This window comes from Salarias fasciatus, chromosome 11 (assembly GCF_902148845.1).
Source record: "Salarias fasciatus chromosome 11, fSalaFa1.1, whole genome shotgun sequence".
NCBI lineage: Eukaryota > Metazoa > Chordata > Actinopteri > Blenniiformes > Blenniidae > Salarias > Salarias fasciatus.
This window is the reverse complement of record NC_043755.1, coordinates 25,113,950-25,130,672: the sequence shown is the minus strand read 5'-3', so window position 1 is coordinate 25,130,672 and position 16,723 is coordinate 25,113,950. Positions and strand designations below refer to the sequence as shown.

The window sequence follows — 16,723 nt, the reverse complement described above, 5'->3', positions numbered from 1 at the left end:
TTCACGGCTCTCATTTAATGGCTGCATAAAACGGCACTGCTGCCTAGGTAGCACTAATGATAATAGAAAGGGTGAAGGTGATTGTTGCAGCAATTCTAATAGCCGTCGTCATTAAAACGATGATCACTACATGAATTTTAATTGTTCCGTCTGTTGGACTTCCTCATTTCCGTTGCGGTCAGCGCCGAACTTTAATAATACGGAGGGTGGGCGGCTGACGGGGGCTTTTCCTCCAAACACTCAGGCACATTTTCAGGAGCCTTAATGTCACCGACACACTGAACTTTAACGACGCTGCAGATCCATCCCAACGGAATGTTCAAGTACAATTAATCAAGACAGTCTCCAGGAATCCAATCTCCTGAATAGAACTGGAATACTGCAGTTGTGTAAACGGAGCATGCTGATCATGAACCAAAAATAGACGCTAATGATATGAAGCCCTTTGACGGGATTTTAATGTCACAAGTTGATTCGTTGTTGAAAAGATTATTACAACAAATTATACAAAGTTTTTTTTACTCAGTCTTTATTATTGTTTTTTAATTTTTGAGAATTATGAGTCGATAAAAATATTGAGGAGGAAGTTAATACATTTTTAAGTGTTTGACAGAGTTTAGCTGAGCAAATTCATGAGTCACTGAAACTGATAATTGAAAAGATAAAATTCTAATTACAAAGTTTTTTTTATAACCAGCAGAAAAAGGAGATTGTAGACATGGTCAGTGAGTACAAAAACAAGACGTCCAGTAATTGTAATTTGATAAATATGAAATATTTAAATGACCAAATCACTTATCCATATTTTTAACTTATTATAGTCGACTGGAAAATTTCATAAACTAATTATTACACACAAGCAACATTTTCCTCTCAGATATCATCAGAATTCTGGAAATGCTTTTAATCACTGTATTTTTTTTTAATTAACTATACAACAAACATAATAAAGTATTCAGCTTAATATGTGTCGGAAAGTCAAACTAAGGATAGAAAGACAGCGAAATAGAGGAAAATCAGTAAACTGTAGAAATTAAAGTGGGAAGAAATAATTTCTTTCTGATTCCAACACTGTTTTTTTCTATTGATTAATATGACTTTAAATGCATGTAGACATTGTATAAACTATATATATTGTAATGAATCATAAAATTTACTGAAATAAAATCTGGCATTGGGGAATCCTGATTGTTGGTCTGCACGAGTTTTGTGAACGTTAGAGAGAGCTGGTAAATCGGACATTGTGCATGGTGTTCCACAGGGATTTGTGTTGGGACCTTTATCATTCAGTATTCACATCAATGAGCTTGGTAAAGTTTGTCAAAGCACTGATGACACCAACATATGTTGTTCAGGTGAGAATTTACATCGACGTTTGGACTTCAGAATTCAGAAAAATCAAAAACGGGTGATCTTACTCTGATTGAAAATGTATTTCTGAGCTGAAATGCTGGATGTTTGTGTTTTTCCTTAACCTACTCTGCTGTCTCTGACTGTGAGGCTCTGAAACCTTCCGTGTCTTTCTGGTTGACAGTCGGTGATGAACACGGGCAGGAGGCCATTGAAAGTGCGGGCGTCTTCCTGTTCGAGACCTTCCACAACCGAGACCACGTGGGCACCGAGGAGACCCGGGCCATCAAGCAGATGTTCGGCCCCTTCCCCTCGTCTGCGGCCGAAGCCTCCTGCGCCTGCGTGGCCCGGCTGGTGGCTCAGGTCGGAGACTCTCGAGTGGAAGAGCTGATCCAGACGCAGAAGTCCCGTCACGACCCCCAGCGGACTTCCTCTTTCGGACGCAACATCGACTTCTCCTATGAGGGCTACACGCTGCACCCACTGGAGACCTTGTCCGAGTCCAGCGTCCCGGACAAAGACCTGGACTTCATCAACTTCCTGAACACTCAGCAGAGCGGGCGGAAGGGAGGCGATGGGGGCGGCGCCGCCGGAGCGGGCGGAGCTCTGAGCTCCGGGGACGGAGCCATTCTCCGAACAGAAGTAGAGAAGTACCTGAGTGGAGGCAACATGATTTCATCCAACCCAGAGGAGCTGTGCACGTCCCTGTTCGAGATGCTGGCCTCACAGCGGAGCGACGACGAGCTGCAGAATGAGGTAGGCCTGCTGGCTCCACCACGGTCCACCACGCTCTATCACAGTGCGACACAGCTCACCGTCATATCCCTCTGTGTCTGAGTTTTTAAAACTGAACCATAGAATTCCACTTCCCCCTTTTCGGCTCTCAGTCTTCTTGAGGTTCTGTTTCTGCATCCGAGTCTGATGAAGCCTGATATTTTCTTTGCATTGCGCTCTCCTCTGCCTCTGCTTTGCCTCCCGGCATCCAGCGCCGTAAACGACTCCTTTCAGGAATAAATTTGAGGGCAAAGTAGTAGAGTTGCTGCAGGTACCTTAGCCTTCACACAACAAACATATTTTGAACTCTCAAGTTGCATTTGGATCGTCCAGCGATCATTCCAACATTGAATTGTGCTTTATGATACCTAAACCACAACCGCAGGAACATTAGAGTAGCATGAGAGCTAACCAAGTAACCTGCACCTTTATATTTACACTATAAACAATCAAGGGTTATATTCTATGATAGACTGTTTTATGTTGCTTTGTTTTATATATATATCTATATCTATATACATGTATATATATATGTATATATATATATATATATATATATATATATATATATATATATATATATATATATATATGTATATATATATATATATATATATATATATGTATATATATACATATATATATATTGATAGAGAGAGGGCACTTAATCCACGGTCCACCACGGTCCAGCATCGACCACATTCCACCACACTGCAATGCAGTTTATCAGTTGTGATGATTCACAAAACTCATGTTAAATCTATTCTTTATTTTTAAGATCAGTTTAAAACTGAAACTCCACAGAATGTGTCATGTATGGTTTACATTTTGAAGATTGGACAGAAGCTATTATTGAAAACACATCTTACATACATATTGGAATGCAGACCAGTTCCTAAGAACCAAAGATGTCTGAAATATTTATAGCTGTGTTTGTAAAACTCTCTCTTTTTATTGCTATTGCAAGGTATTCCATTTTTCAGGCAGTACCTTGAAAATATGAAATGCCTACAGTTTCTTCAGTGCATTGGCAGCAAATTGAAGGTTTTTCTAAAGCAAGAAAAGGGTTCAAGATCCCAGAGACACCAATGAATGCAAATATTCAATTGAGATGCTGAAACTGAATTCAGAGATCTGCAATTTCACACAGAAATACATTCGAAAGAAGAGAATGTTGTCCAACAAATCCGCCCATGTTGGTTATTCCCGCTGACTTGTAGCCTCTGATGCATTAAAATGAGGATTTGTGGTAAAATTCAGAAAAAAAAAAAAAAACAGAACCAGAAACCGTTAATGCTGCCAGATCCTTCACAGAGCAGCATTAGGAGGATCCTCTACACCTGATTTCATCATCCAGGCTGCGAGGACCGGGATATGTCTGATAAGACGGCTCGCAGTCGCAGCAGACCCACTGCAGTCCAACAAGCAGCTGTCTTCACTGCTCGCCGTCGCTTTATGACATAAAGTTTGTTTTGTCCCAGCGACACAGTGAATATTTCAGGTTTCTATTGATCGTGTAACCTTGACCTTCTGCAGAAAGGTCTCTGTGTTTGATCCACATGCCCGACTTATCGTAGCTGGCTTCTACCTCAAGACCTTTGAAAACATTTTCAGCTCATCTCACACAAAAGGCCCTCTGGAAATGTTGTCAACTCATTATGCTCTCATAATAAATCACATTTAACAGCAGTCCCGGTAAACTCAGTCTCCTCGGTTGTGAGGAAGAAGAGATAAGGTCGTTTTGTCTGCTGCTTCTGGTGAAACAGAAATGCACTGGATTGTGCTCAGTAGGTTAAAAGTCGGGATGAGCCGAATACTCGTTTTAAACGAGTACTCGTTACGGATAATGCATTTTTTCCGAATCTGAGTACAGCCCGAGCATTGTGAGTCATTATTCGTCCTCGTGCTGATGGGAGATCCTCATTGGTCCTTCATTCTGCTCCCTGCTCCACCGAGACCACAGGATCCTTGTGAGAGAAGCCAGTCTGATAAATTAAAAATGCGGTATTTTATTTCTTTGTAGCTGCATTGTGCCTGAGGAAACCCTTATAAGGTTGAAACGTCGGGCGATTGTGCACGCTCAGGGTTTTTTTTTCGGGGGTTTTTAAGTTTTGTTTTCCCTCGCATTTTTTTTTTCTTTTTCCTTTTCTTTTTCATAATAATCTGGGCTTGTGCTCCACTGGGAGGCTGTGATCTGTGGGAGAGAGATGATGACTGGACCGAGGTCCACGTCCCGGTCATGTCCGTGGCGCTGCAGCCGCGGACATGACCAGGAAGCTCAGCAGGGGGGATGAGAGGTTTCCCTGGACGCCGGGGAGATTCCGGGGGGGGATCATGGGGGGAGGCATTCATACAATTAAAATATTCATGTTCTGACTCAATAAAAAATACTTTTTCTGTAAATAGTTCCTTTACTATTGTGACCAAAAATATTCAAATTTTATTTCTGAGGGTTTTGTGTGAATAAACAATCATTTATATAACTTTAAAAATATTCATGTTCTGACTAAAATAAAAAAAAAAAACAAAAATCTGTACATTGTATCATTGAGACTGTTCTCTAAATAGCTTTCAAATGAAGAATCAATATATCAACTTCTGAGCAATTCATATCAATTTCAGACTTAAAATAATGCACCAATTTCTGCCCCAGCCCGTTTCCACTTAAACCACGCCCACTTCCGGTTTAGACCACGCCCCGTCCGAGTACAGATACGGATACAGATCATTTGGATGGGTAAACAGATACAGATACAGATAGTGGTGTACTCGCTCATCCCTAATTAAAAGTGTGATTTTTGTTTTGACAGCTGTGGAGCTGACGGACGCTGCTCTTTTTGATCAGGTTTACCACATCAGACCAGTCAGTCTCGGAATAAACCTCTGAATGAAAACATCCACCTTGAAGATGAGGCCTGTTGAAAATCTGACCTGTGTTTTTCTAACAGCGCGGCCCAGGTTGTGATAAAGGTGAAACCCTTCTGGTTTTGTTTTGAGGAGCTCTGTCAAATAAAGAGACAAAGGTTACTGTTCAGATTGCATAAAATACATGTCTGTTTAAAACTTTTGAAAACAATGACAGTGTTGTGTGGTGGTGGACTGACCTCACTGAGGATCTCGGTGTTTTAGGAAATTTGTGATTCCACTGAGATGATGACAGTGAAGCTGTAGGAAAGTCTTCCTCTTGTGTTTTGATCTCCCCTTCTTTCCCCTGTGAAGAGAAGGAACAGACAGAAAGAGGCATAAAGGTCAGGTTCAGCGTTGTCTTTCTTAGCCTTTGTCATTTTTGAAACCCTATGGCAGTGTTTTTCACCACAATCCATGAAATTTACCAATGAATGAAGAAAGTCTTCCACTATTGTGACCCTCAGCTTTTTCCTCATGCATCCATTCAGTTCACTCCATTCACCCGGCTTTCTGTCTCTCTTTCTGTTTTCAGTCTCTTCCTGACTTTTGGTTTCGGATTTTCTGTCCGTCTTTCTGTCTTTCGGCGCCTGTCGTTCTTTCTGTCTCTCTCTCTTTGTCTTGCTTTTGACCACAGAGGCAAAATTGTTGGAGTTCGACTGTTACAGTTGGTTCCAATGTTCCTCACGTAGTTGACATTTGGAAGTGTACTCTCCCACTGACACCTTTAGATGTAGAATGCTGCTGCTGCTTTGTGTGTGTGTGTGTGTGTGTGTGTGTGAGAGCACCTGCAGGCGCTCCATGCCTCTCCCTCTGTGTGACTCCGAAGTCGCCGGTAAAGTTTAAAGGCTCTGCACTCAGTGCCATTAAAGCTGACAATGGAGGGAGCCTGCCCGGTATTATTCCTCGTTGGTGACCTGGATTGCTGACATTTTGCAGTCGAGGTTGAGTCCAGGAGGGAGCACTGCAGTGGAAAGCCGTCTAGTTCAGAGGTCGCATTAACCAAATCTTTTCTGTCACCGACCAGTGTGTTTTCAGCACTGATGTGGGAGTTGGTCGGTAACTGGGAAGCCTCGCTCCCTTCCTGTTGTTGATTAGTGAAGTACGTCTGATTTTGAAATGGTCGTCGACGATCGATTGCGGGGAATCGTTAATATAAGAGCCCAGTTGGACGGTGCAGAAAATATAGCTTGTGACACAACTTCTTGTAATTGTGTCTGAATCCTGAGAGTTGGTGTTTGCAGGTGCACCGGGACACGGGGCAGTTTCCAGCCGCTCACTGTCCATCGGTAAACCCCCCGCCTGGCCCGCCGTGACTCACATTTGGCAGCGCGAGCTTGTTTACACAGGCTGCGTTGTGTAAGCAGTGTGTCGGCGGAGTGGAGCTGCAGCTCTCCGTCACCGTCCCACTGGAACCGTTTAGCCGGCGCGCCGCCGCGAGCCGGTGTGTGTTTTGGGAGCGCTCGCGGCCCAGTACTGTGGACTTTAGCAAGATGACTCAATAACAATAGATGATAACTCATCCGAGATGCTGCACATTGTTGTAATTAAATTTGCTTTATATCTTTGGTTTGTTTGAATAAACAGCCAGTTAGACTTTCCCCCGAACGCCTGGAAATATTGTGACATTCGGCTATAACAGCAGTCATCTATTTAACTAATGAGTTCCACCTGGGACCTGATAATGAGCGCAGAAGTAGCCCATTACTGACAACCACTCTTTTGTTTGAAAAGGTTACTCAGACAGTTTTTGAATTGTCAGCAGGAGAGTCTACAAGGACGTTTTTTAAAGCCTCTGAATCGGCCGCAGCTGCGAGCTTCAGGCTTTTTGTTTTCCGACTTTCCGTTTGTGCTTCTCATTGTTTTCAGTGCATTGCCTCAGCAGCACCTCCAAGGTTTACTGTCACTCTGACAATCGGATTATATTTTGGAAGTCAAGGGTCAAGAGCACCGAGTGATCATAAAATGTTCACAATGCTGCATTATTCTGTTTTTTTGATTTATCAATTTCTCAGCCATTAAATCTTCTTTAGCTTTTTTTTTTTAAAACATTGCAGTCCAAGTAAAGTCTGATGATGATAATATTGAATAGATTATATGTTGATTTGCAAATAAAGCTCAGAATCAGGTTTATTGCTATGTATAGTACAGTTTATTGCCCATACAAGGAATTTGTTTTCGTGATGGTGTAGAGATAAAAAAAGGAAAATTGATTTAAAAGGCAATAGAATAAGAAATAAAATTAAATGTGAATAAAGGGAATTGAAGCAACAGAAATAACACAATCGCAATAACATGATAAATATGACAAGGATTTACAGAATTTACAAAAATTACACACTTACAAAAAATGCTTTCATTTGAAAGTGTGAGCGGTTTCATGTGTTTTTAACTAAGTAAACACAGTAAAAAGGACCCAACACTAACCCCTGTGGAATTCCACACAATGCCAAATTCTTCTTCTTGTAACTATTATTCATAGTGCATGCTTCCATTTGGTTAAAGCATGGATATTTTTCTGTTTTCTTGTTAAACACTGTCAGTCCACCGTTAGGCAGATGATGTGGATATTGACACACTGGTAGGAGTGAGGAGTAGATGTACGAGCTGGATGGGATAGCTTCAGGTGGAAAATAAGCACAGAGGATTTGGTGATGTGGGATTTTAATAAGTTGGTTAAATAGTTTCAGTGTGGATATTATTAACATTTGCAGTATTTGAACTCAGTTGAGTTCAGGGCCACATGCAGCCACATCTGACTGTGAATGAGCTGCACTAGTTTTATGAAAGGCTGAATATATGACATGTAAATGGTTCATTATTTTTGTTGCAGTTAGTTAAGACTACAGTTAATATCAATACCAGTTAATGAAACATTTTTACAAAACCTGAAACTCTTGAAAATCAAAGTAAACCTTAGGACCTTTCTTAAACAATTAATTCCATTTTTCTCATGCAGATTACAGTGAAATTACCGAACTCAAGTCTTCAATTTGTGGCCAGTACAGTTACAGTAATGTAAATCTCGCTGTATGACATCCAGACATGTCTGCTGCCTTGATGAGTACAGTTTGACCCCCAGAGGAGAAACCACAAGCAGCAGTTATGTTGTTTTCTGTGTTTTTCACGCTGTTTGTGATCCAGTCACCAAGTTTAACATTAAAATGAACGCAGACGGTGTTTCTTACACACTACAGACGGTGTGGCGCTGCCCAGTGCTGACTCCACTCCCATAGTGTGTTAATGGTTCCGCTTAGATGCTGAAAAATGGAGCGATGGAGTAGACTGTGGCAGAGGACCGGCTGACCTGTAGCCTGCTGCAGATGTGGAGTTGATGCGCATGTAAAGCTTTCCGAGCGGCGCTGCCTGGAGGACGGAGGCTGCACGGGATCCATCCAGAGGAGGGAAAGCCTGGCGGCCGCTCCCCGCGGAGCCCAGCTCTAATCAGTCAACACCCAGGGCAGAATTCAGCCGAGAGAGCCGACCTCCCCGGTCCCCGCAGAGTGCTCCCGACTCTAAAAAGACACATTCACACACGGCGTTGGAAGTTCAGATCAGATCGAGGGGAGGCCGCGGAGAAAAACAAAGACCGCGGGTTACCTGACATCAAAGTGCGGGTCTCGCTTCAGCTCCCGGTCGTGCTGACTGCTGCTCCCCGGGGGGTCGGGGGGGGGGATCCGTCCAGGCAGGAGGCCGGCCTGGGAGGAGTGGGAGGAGAGGCCCGGTGCCGTGGCTCTCCCCGGGCCTCGCCGCTGATACTGATGACGGTCTGCACAGCCTTCGCTGCGCTCTGCTTTTAATTGTGCGCGTGATTTGTTGTTGTTGTTGTTGTTGTTGTTTGTGCGCGGCTCCCTGAGTGCCAGGTGGCTGTGTTTGGAGGCTAAGCGGCGGAGCATATTCTGTACCAGGCAGACGGTAATTAGCAGGTGTTCGGGCTTGGCAGGAGCAGCCGGTTCGGGGTGGTCGTCAGCCATAGGATGTGTGTACGTGCTGCGGTGTGTTCTCCAGGCCGGTGTGTGTACGTGCCGCGGTGTGTTCTTCAGGCCGGTGTGTGTACGTGCCGCGGTGTGTTCTTCAGGCCGGTGTGTGTACGTGCCGCGGTGTGTTCTCCAGGCCGGTGTGTGTACGTGCCGCGGTGTGTTCTCCAGGCTGGGCTGGGCCGGTTCTCACCCCCGTCTCCCCTCTGCCTCCCCCCAGCTGTTCGAGCTGCTGGGCCCAGAGGGGCTGGAAATGATCTCCACCCTCCTCCAGCGAAGGGGGGCCATCGTGGACTCCCTGCTCTCCGTCCCACCCGACAGGTACCCAGCAGGTAAGGCGTCGCCATGGCAACCGGGACATCACTCACAATCATTTCTTTTGTCAGATGTTCAGCAATGCATCGACAATGAAAAAAAAAAAAACAAAGATTCGGTCACAATTAGTCTGGAGAATGCTTAAAAAAAACAAACCATGATCAAGACGTATCTCGGACATGGCATGGTGAATCACATTGAATCACTCCTTCCCCAATAATACAGCTTTTAGTAAATGTTCAGACGTCTGACTTGCTGCCACCAGGTTTGATGTTAAATACTGAGGATGAAAGTTCAGTGAGTGCCAGTGTGTGTGTGTGTGTGTGTGTGTGTGTGTGTGTGTGTGTGTGTGTGTGTGTGTGTGTGTGTGTGTGTGTGTGTGTGTGTCATGTGAATGTTAAAGGTGCATGAAGGAGTTTTACAACCTTAAAAATACTTTTTTTCCACCATAAATATGTTCCACATTTTTAGTGATGTGTACAATGTGCCCTGACATATTCATTACCAGTACCTCTAACAGCGCTAAATTGTCACTTGAAAGTCACAGTGCCGGTCCGGCACCAGAATTTTTTGGGGGAGAATTTGAAAGGAATGACGTAATGCGCGCTCCGGCTGGTTAGGTTTCGTTTTGTCCGCCATTACTCCGCCAGATGCTTAGTGAGCAACAACTGAGCAGGATCTTCCAGAAAGTCAGAACAGACTGGCTTCTAGCACTGCCACAGCTCCACACAGACTCCACCAGGGAGAAGAAACTTAAATCTTACTTGAGCGCTACTAAACGAGCGAGGAAGGAGTTTCCCTCTTCCGTGCACGCAAGCCACAGGCACGAGTTTTTCACTAAGCTGCATTACACCCAAGACCTGCAGGGGGCGCTGTTTCGCATAAAACGTGCAAACTCCTTAATGCACCTTTAAAGGCGATGATCAGTTTGGGGATGGATGGTGCAATCCCAGTGTATGCCTGTGTCTGAACGTACACACTCTTTATCGAGGAATTAGCACATTAATCATGACGTTACGTGGTGCTGGGAAAATGTTCATCGGCTGTTCAGAGGTCTGACAGAACCTGCTGAGGATTCCGTGGGTTCAGAGACCGGCCGACTGTTCATGGTCCCCCCATCTCCACATTTCTTTCTTTCTTTATTTTTTTGTTTAGTTATTCAGGAAGTTAGTTTGGAATTGAACTGCACACGCATTATCACCCAGCTCATATCTCTGCCCTGTCGGTCTTTAGTATAGTGTTCAAGAGGCTTTTCACAGCTCAACCAGTCAAGAGCGAAAAAACTAAACCAACAACTTGGCGGTGAAATTCTGTCCAGCAGACGGAGAGAGCACTAAATACCGTCAGCAGCCGTCACTCAGTACACTGAAACCTTGTTAGACTCGAGATCTGAACTAAAGTCCGCTGGTCAGTTTTTCTGCTGCTAACACACCGACGTTGAGAACAAAACATTCAGCCTCTGCCTAACTCCTCGTACCCACCGACAGGAGTCGCCAGGAAGCCTCTCGCCCGCTGCATCCCTCGGTGGTTCTAATGTTATGGCCGATGCCGAGGTGTGCCTGCAGACTCCCCATATGTTTAATCAGAGAGCGGAGCTGGTTCAATCATCTGCTGCTCCTCCAGCCTAATCTTCTCCCCCCGTATACATCAGGTCTTATTAAAAGTCATCTGTTATTCCTCCTTGCTCATCGCCGCCGCTGAACGTGCCGCCATAACCGAAACAAAGCCGTCACGCCGCCCCGTCCCTTCAGATGTCGGCGATTGCTCCGCATTGTAATCAGCATTCATCTGGAGAGGCTGTGAGATTACACTGCGTCCCCCTGTGCCGGGGCTCCGGCAGATAAGACCTGCCATTACTGTGTGTATGATCCCAGTCTATGATGAGTCACGTTCGGTAGGGACACATGCGGCGCACGCCGGCCCGACATTATCAGACGATTCACGGTGATTCATAATGATGGCACCGACGATCGCTCATTTTCATCCCATGCAAATCCAGGAGTTTAATGAGTGACATGAAAAATCTGCCGGAAATTTCATCCTGCAGCTAATTGGAGGCCGAGGTGAGCGACGGTACGGCTGCTGGGTGTGTTCAGGCACTTTCACTGGAAATATTCTCTCTCTCTCTCACACACACACAAACCCAACATCCAGTCACTGTCTGACACGCATATCTAACCAGACGACCTGGAGAGAACCTTTCACGCACAGGGAGAACATGGAGTCCCACACAGGTCAAAATCCCAGAGTCAGACCCGTCTAAACGTGCTCGTCCTGTCAAAGGAACAGCCGATTTGCTGTTGAGTTGTTGACGTGATATGTCTGTGTGTTACAGAGTCTGGGAGAAACGGAGTTGGTTTGCTTTCCAGTAAATATTGCTGATGTGCCGGCGGCAGGCGTTATGAAAGACATTCACTTTTCACGTCTCTTTTCGTTACGCTCCAGTCGGGGTTCCAGATCACAATGTGATTCAGGCTCTAATAGCGCCTGCCTCCGTCAGATCACCAGTATTTACTGGAGACCAGACCAACTCCGCCGTTTCACACAGAAATATCACAACACAACACACACACACACACACAGCGTCGTGCTGCCACTGGTTTTCACGGTTTCCGACACTCCTCCTCTCGCGGCTCCGCCGTGGGGCTGGAAGTAGCTGACGATTATTGGTTGTAAGATAAGGACGGATCATTCGTCAGGGCGAAAGTCGCTGTCTGATCAATATGCGAGATGTGCATCAAAGCGCGGCGGCAGATCGGAGGAGTGAGCTCCTGCTTTGTCAGAAGAATCCCAGCGACTGTTTAAAGTTCTGTGAGCAGTTTAAATCACACGGGTCCTAAATATAGATGTCCAAGCTGTGACACGGAACACGAGCTAATTAATGTGGACCGGGAACTCTGCTCGTTCATTTTGGAGGCTAAATCATTCATGTGGACCGTCACACTTGCATAAGGCGGCAGTTTGTGTCGCCACAAGCGCTGCTTCTCAAATACAACGGAGGCTTTCGCAGCCTTGGACAAAAAAAGCTCAGTCACCATGAATAAATGAATTGGCCCTAATTAAATTCTCATTTTTAATCGTTGCGGTGTGACGACGCAGCTCAAAGCGAAACGAGCAGAAGAATTCAGCCACCTTCCTTTTTTTTTTTTTTTTTACAGTGCAGAGTTTCTGTCATGGACCCCAGCCTCAAACACCAGCTGACACCATTCCAGTGGCGAAGAACTCTTGATCAGTGTCGAACATTTCACTCGCCAGACAGCTTTTGAGATTAGCGTTGCCTTGACGACTGAGGGCGAAGTCAGGAGGGGTTAAAAAAGGCTGATTAAATTTTCCACTATTTGCATGCCATCAGGAAGAGCGGGATTTAGAGGGAATGCCTGTCTCTTGCTGATTAGCTTTTAAATTGCAGTTTGCAGCTTGGCACTTGCATGTTTATCAAAGAACAGATTCTGTCGGTGGCTCCTCTCCACGTCTCAGTGGCTGACGGAGGCAGCGGGCGGCGAGAGAGACGTCTCATCCAGGCAAGGCTTCCACAGATGTTGGATAAGCGCGTTGGAGGTGCATCCGAGGCGACGCTGCAGTCGCTGTCACACACTGTACTCCTGTAATGACCTCCCGGGGTCTGGCGCAAACTTTCTCAAAGTCTGCTTACAGACACTTAACCGTACAGAATGAGTACCTGCATCAGGACCTGCTGTCGGTTCTCATACGCCGAACATCCTTTCCACCAGATTAATATGCTGTCAGATCGTAACTGTGTCTTTATTGTAGTTTTGAGTGTTGAGAAGAAGAGAAACAAACTTTAATCTATTTTCAATAAACTTTTCCAACTTGAGAAACCATAATGATATATTGGAAATATCTCCTTTTGGGGATTCTACATGTCTACCATGACGTTAGACTCTTAAACTGAAAGAACAAAACCAGGATCTTATGATCTCCCTCAACAGAAATACTCTTTCTACTTTGAAAACACACGACAGAAGCAAGAAATAAACAATAAAAAGCTGCTGTAAAGGCCCAGAGCTTCTGAGAGAAAACCTGATGATCTGGAAAGTAAAGACAGAAGACATGAAGACTTGAAGTGCGTCCAGGTGAAGCTGTTTTCATTACCAGCAAACTTTCTGCACGATTCTAATCCAACGCTGACATAAGAGCCAAGCCTAATACCTGCACTCCACCACTTACCTGCTTGTTTGAGGAACTCTGTGGCTGCTCGCTGTGGACTTGTCCAAAGCAGCGAGGAGACACACGCTGAGAGGTGGAGCTCTGCAGGACGCCGACAGCTCCAGCTCGGGACGGAAAGCCTCCCGTCGAGTGTTTGTGTGTGGATGTGCGAATGCCTTTGACTGGGTCATTAGGCATGTTTATTTTCCCGGTGGAATCGAGTACAGTGAGGCGTCGGGACGCCGTCCTGAACTCCTCTCTCCGGTCACGCCTCACAAATGGCTCCGTGATGAGTTTGGAAAGAGGGCGAACCCCGTCCTCTCTACCAAGCGCTCCACGTTGTTTCCCTCGACCGCGGTCAACAAAGAAACTTGGTTCACACTCTGAGAGAAGAACTCCACTCTCACTGTGGAGCACATCAGACCAGGCAGCCCGATAGAAGCCGTTCAGGACTGGGAGAAACTGTTCGAGCGCTTTCTTTCCTCACAGTTGTGACAATTAAATATAGATGAGAGCCGTTGGGTGGGTTGGAAATGGGTTATTTTGTGGATTATCTTAATCTTTTCCTAATATTGATTTACAACCTCAGTCACCCAAATGGTTCTATGTTTTGTTAAATCTATAGAACAGAGCAACAAACCCCTGGGTGAGCTTATCTTAGGGGTGGGGGATTGCACTGCTGTTTACTCCGTGTGTGGTTCTACATCGTGTTTATGCCACCTTTTAGTATCAGGCTGTTTTTCAGGAATGCCGAGGGAGCGGAGATTGAAAAAAGTAGCAGCAGGTACCGTTTCTCAGTGGGAATAAAGCAAAACGTGAGTGGAGTAGAATAGAGTGGAGCTGACACCACCAGTGGAAACGCGGCATTAGTTTGAGTGGTTTAAACATTTTACTTAAAGCGTTACTTTGTCTTGACTTTTATGTTGCATTTCTTCATAGTAAAAAATAAAACTCCCAAACCAATCCACCATGACACATGCAAGTCTCCGTCAGATTGTGTCAGCCATGCTCACTGAACCGTATTAGTGGCAACGTTTCCAAATGGTAAAGAATAAAGGCCCATATATCACGATGCTTTGAATCTCGTGCTGGCTGGTGGAACAGTTTGAGATGTGTTCAGCCTCGGCTGGAGGGTTAGAGCGGAGCAGGCTGAAGAGGTGAGCAGAAGCTGTTGCTTTATGTTTTTACAAACTCGCCATCAGCGACCTTGAGTGCCTTGAAAGGCGCTTTGAAATTAAATGTATTATTACTGCTGTCATTATTGCAGCCCGGCTTTCAGGGCCGTGTTCCTTATATGTGGTGCGCGAGGCGGAGCTGACTCTCTGAGGCTGCTGCATGGACCAGGAACCAGCCTGGCTGGATCTCCAGCGCTCAGATCGAGGAACGGGTTTGAATTCCGCCTCACACGGTCAACACTGAGCATTCACTGGAAACAGCGACTTGATCAGTTTCTAAAACATGAGGACATCTCCACACAGCAGGCGTGTTTCATTTTTCCTTCATTTCCCCTCTTTACACTGATCAGTGTAATGGTGTTTCGAGTTTTCGCTTCCTTACTGGTTAACAACCCAACAAACGTCTGATAATTTCCCATTTGTAAATGCTTGGCTTCTCAGTGACCTGACGTGAATTGCTCCTGAATCTTTTGGTTTTTCTGCTGTAATTGGAACCGATCTTATAATTTCATCAAACACTGGTTGAAAACAGTCTACCACTGCCAGTATAAATAGCTTGTGGGCAGAAAATTAGATTTTTTTTTTGTGTTTATTTGTCATGTGCACTGTGTTTAAAGGCCCCGAGTCTTAAAATAACCTTCTGTATGTCGACTCCAACGCAGCTGTTCTCAAAGCGTGACGGCCACCGTCGACATAACAGCTTCAGATGTGTGAAAACACCTTGAAACCAACTTGTAAACAAACATGATCTATCTGGGCTATGCTCCTCGCCGCAATTATAGCACCATGATCGCTTGTGGAAATGAGATTCCTGGAGATTTGGAGGCAATCACAGCTAGAGACACATAACAAGGCACAATCGGTCCCGGAGAGAGAGGGAGAATCAAGGATGGGGAACGGTTCAGACAGAGGAGCCGGTGCACGGAGGGTGACAGAGTTAAAGGGGTTGGGAGTTAGGGGAGGTAATGGGAAGGAGGGCGAGAGTGACAGGAAGAGAGGCGAGCTGTTAGAGCGAGGGGGAGGCTCGCTCGGCCGCCGGCGGAGCCGCTGGACGAGATAAAGGAGAAATCATTCAGTCAATCAGCCCGGGCCGCGGCGCAATCATCAGATCTCATCTGTTTTCAAGAGCAATCCTGCGTTTTATTGAGCTGTTGTGTCTCTAACAGGCAGACTTCGACGGGGGAGCGTTAACCCTCGCAGCGCCGCCCGCACCTGCAGCCACATCAGCAGGATTCAGGTTTCAGAGAGGTGTTTGGCTTGAAGTCCAGATGAGGAGTTTGGTTCTTCGCCCTGGGAGGACTCGGACTCTGACCTGATGTAGATTAGAAAACCTCTCTCACTCGGCCTCAGCGCTCAGAACGAGCGTCCACTTCTCCCACTGACCTTTGTCAGAATGTTGGTGTGGCGCTAACTTCCCGGGACCCTCTTTGGGAGTCCAGCGATATGCTCTGACACAAGAAAAAGTCAACACATTTTAAAGGTGAATTCATTGATCTGCTCTTTGGGAGAAAAAATTAAAGGTTAGATCGATGGAAAACTTCATGCTTTATGCAATTTTGTGTCTGTAATTCTCACTTTTTGTGTTGGGGTGAATAGTGATGATGCACCGAAACAGGCTTCTCAGAAGTTGGGCGAGTTGGTACGTTTTCCACGAGTTGCGCCGTCAGCGGCCGTGCTCATTTGTTGGGTTTCTCTGGTCTTTCGTTGCAGTTCAGTAGCAGTGTTGGAACATCGCTCCGCGTGATAACTCTGCTAAACCAGACAAAACGCTGAAGTTTCAGTGTGTTTCAGGACTTTCCTTTACTCTTACACAAAACTCCAAGTCATCAAACAGATAAAAGGCTGGCTGAAATCACAGGAGACCACGTGTCTGTGGCGGCGACCTCCAGCCTGTCCCGGGGGTCCCGGCGGCTCGGAGGCCTACAGGGAGATTTAATCCCCGCGTCGGGTCCTGAGCCGACCTGGCAGTCTGGTCCCGATCGGCCCAGGCTCCAGTGGAAGGCATTGAGGAACGAAGAGGTTCAGCCTGCCTCTCTGTCTCACCTGTCTGCTGCCAGGCAC

At 45.7% G+C, this 16,723-nt stretch overlaps 1 protein-coding gene across 2 annotated transcripts in view; it reads left to right on the top strand.

Moving 5' to 3' along the window:
- ascc3 (activating signal cointegrator 1 complex subunit 3) overlaps nt 1-16,723 on the top strand; it is a 139,953-nt gene that overhangs the window by 9,949 nt on the left and 113,281 nt on the right. For both annotated transcript variants that reach the window (XR_003932377.1, XM_030102252.1), the window contains 2 exons: nt 1,535-2,106; nt 9,226-9,337. Coding sequence is in view for 1 of the 2 variants with exons in the window: in XM_030102252.1 (XP_029958112.1) it covers nt 1,535-2,106; nt 9,226-9,337 (684 nt within the window). In the remaining variant the exon portion in view is untranslated. The remainder of the gene's footprint in view (nt 1-1,534; nt 2,107-9,225; nt 9,338-16,723) is intronic.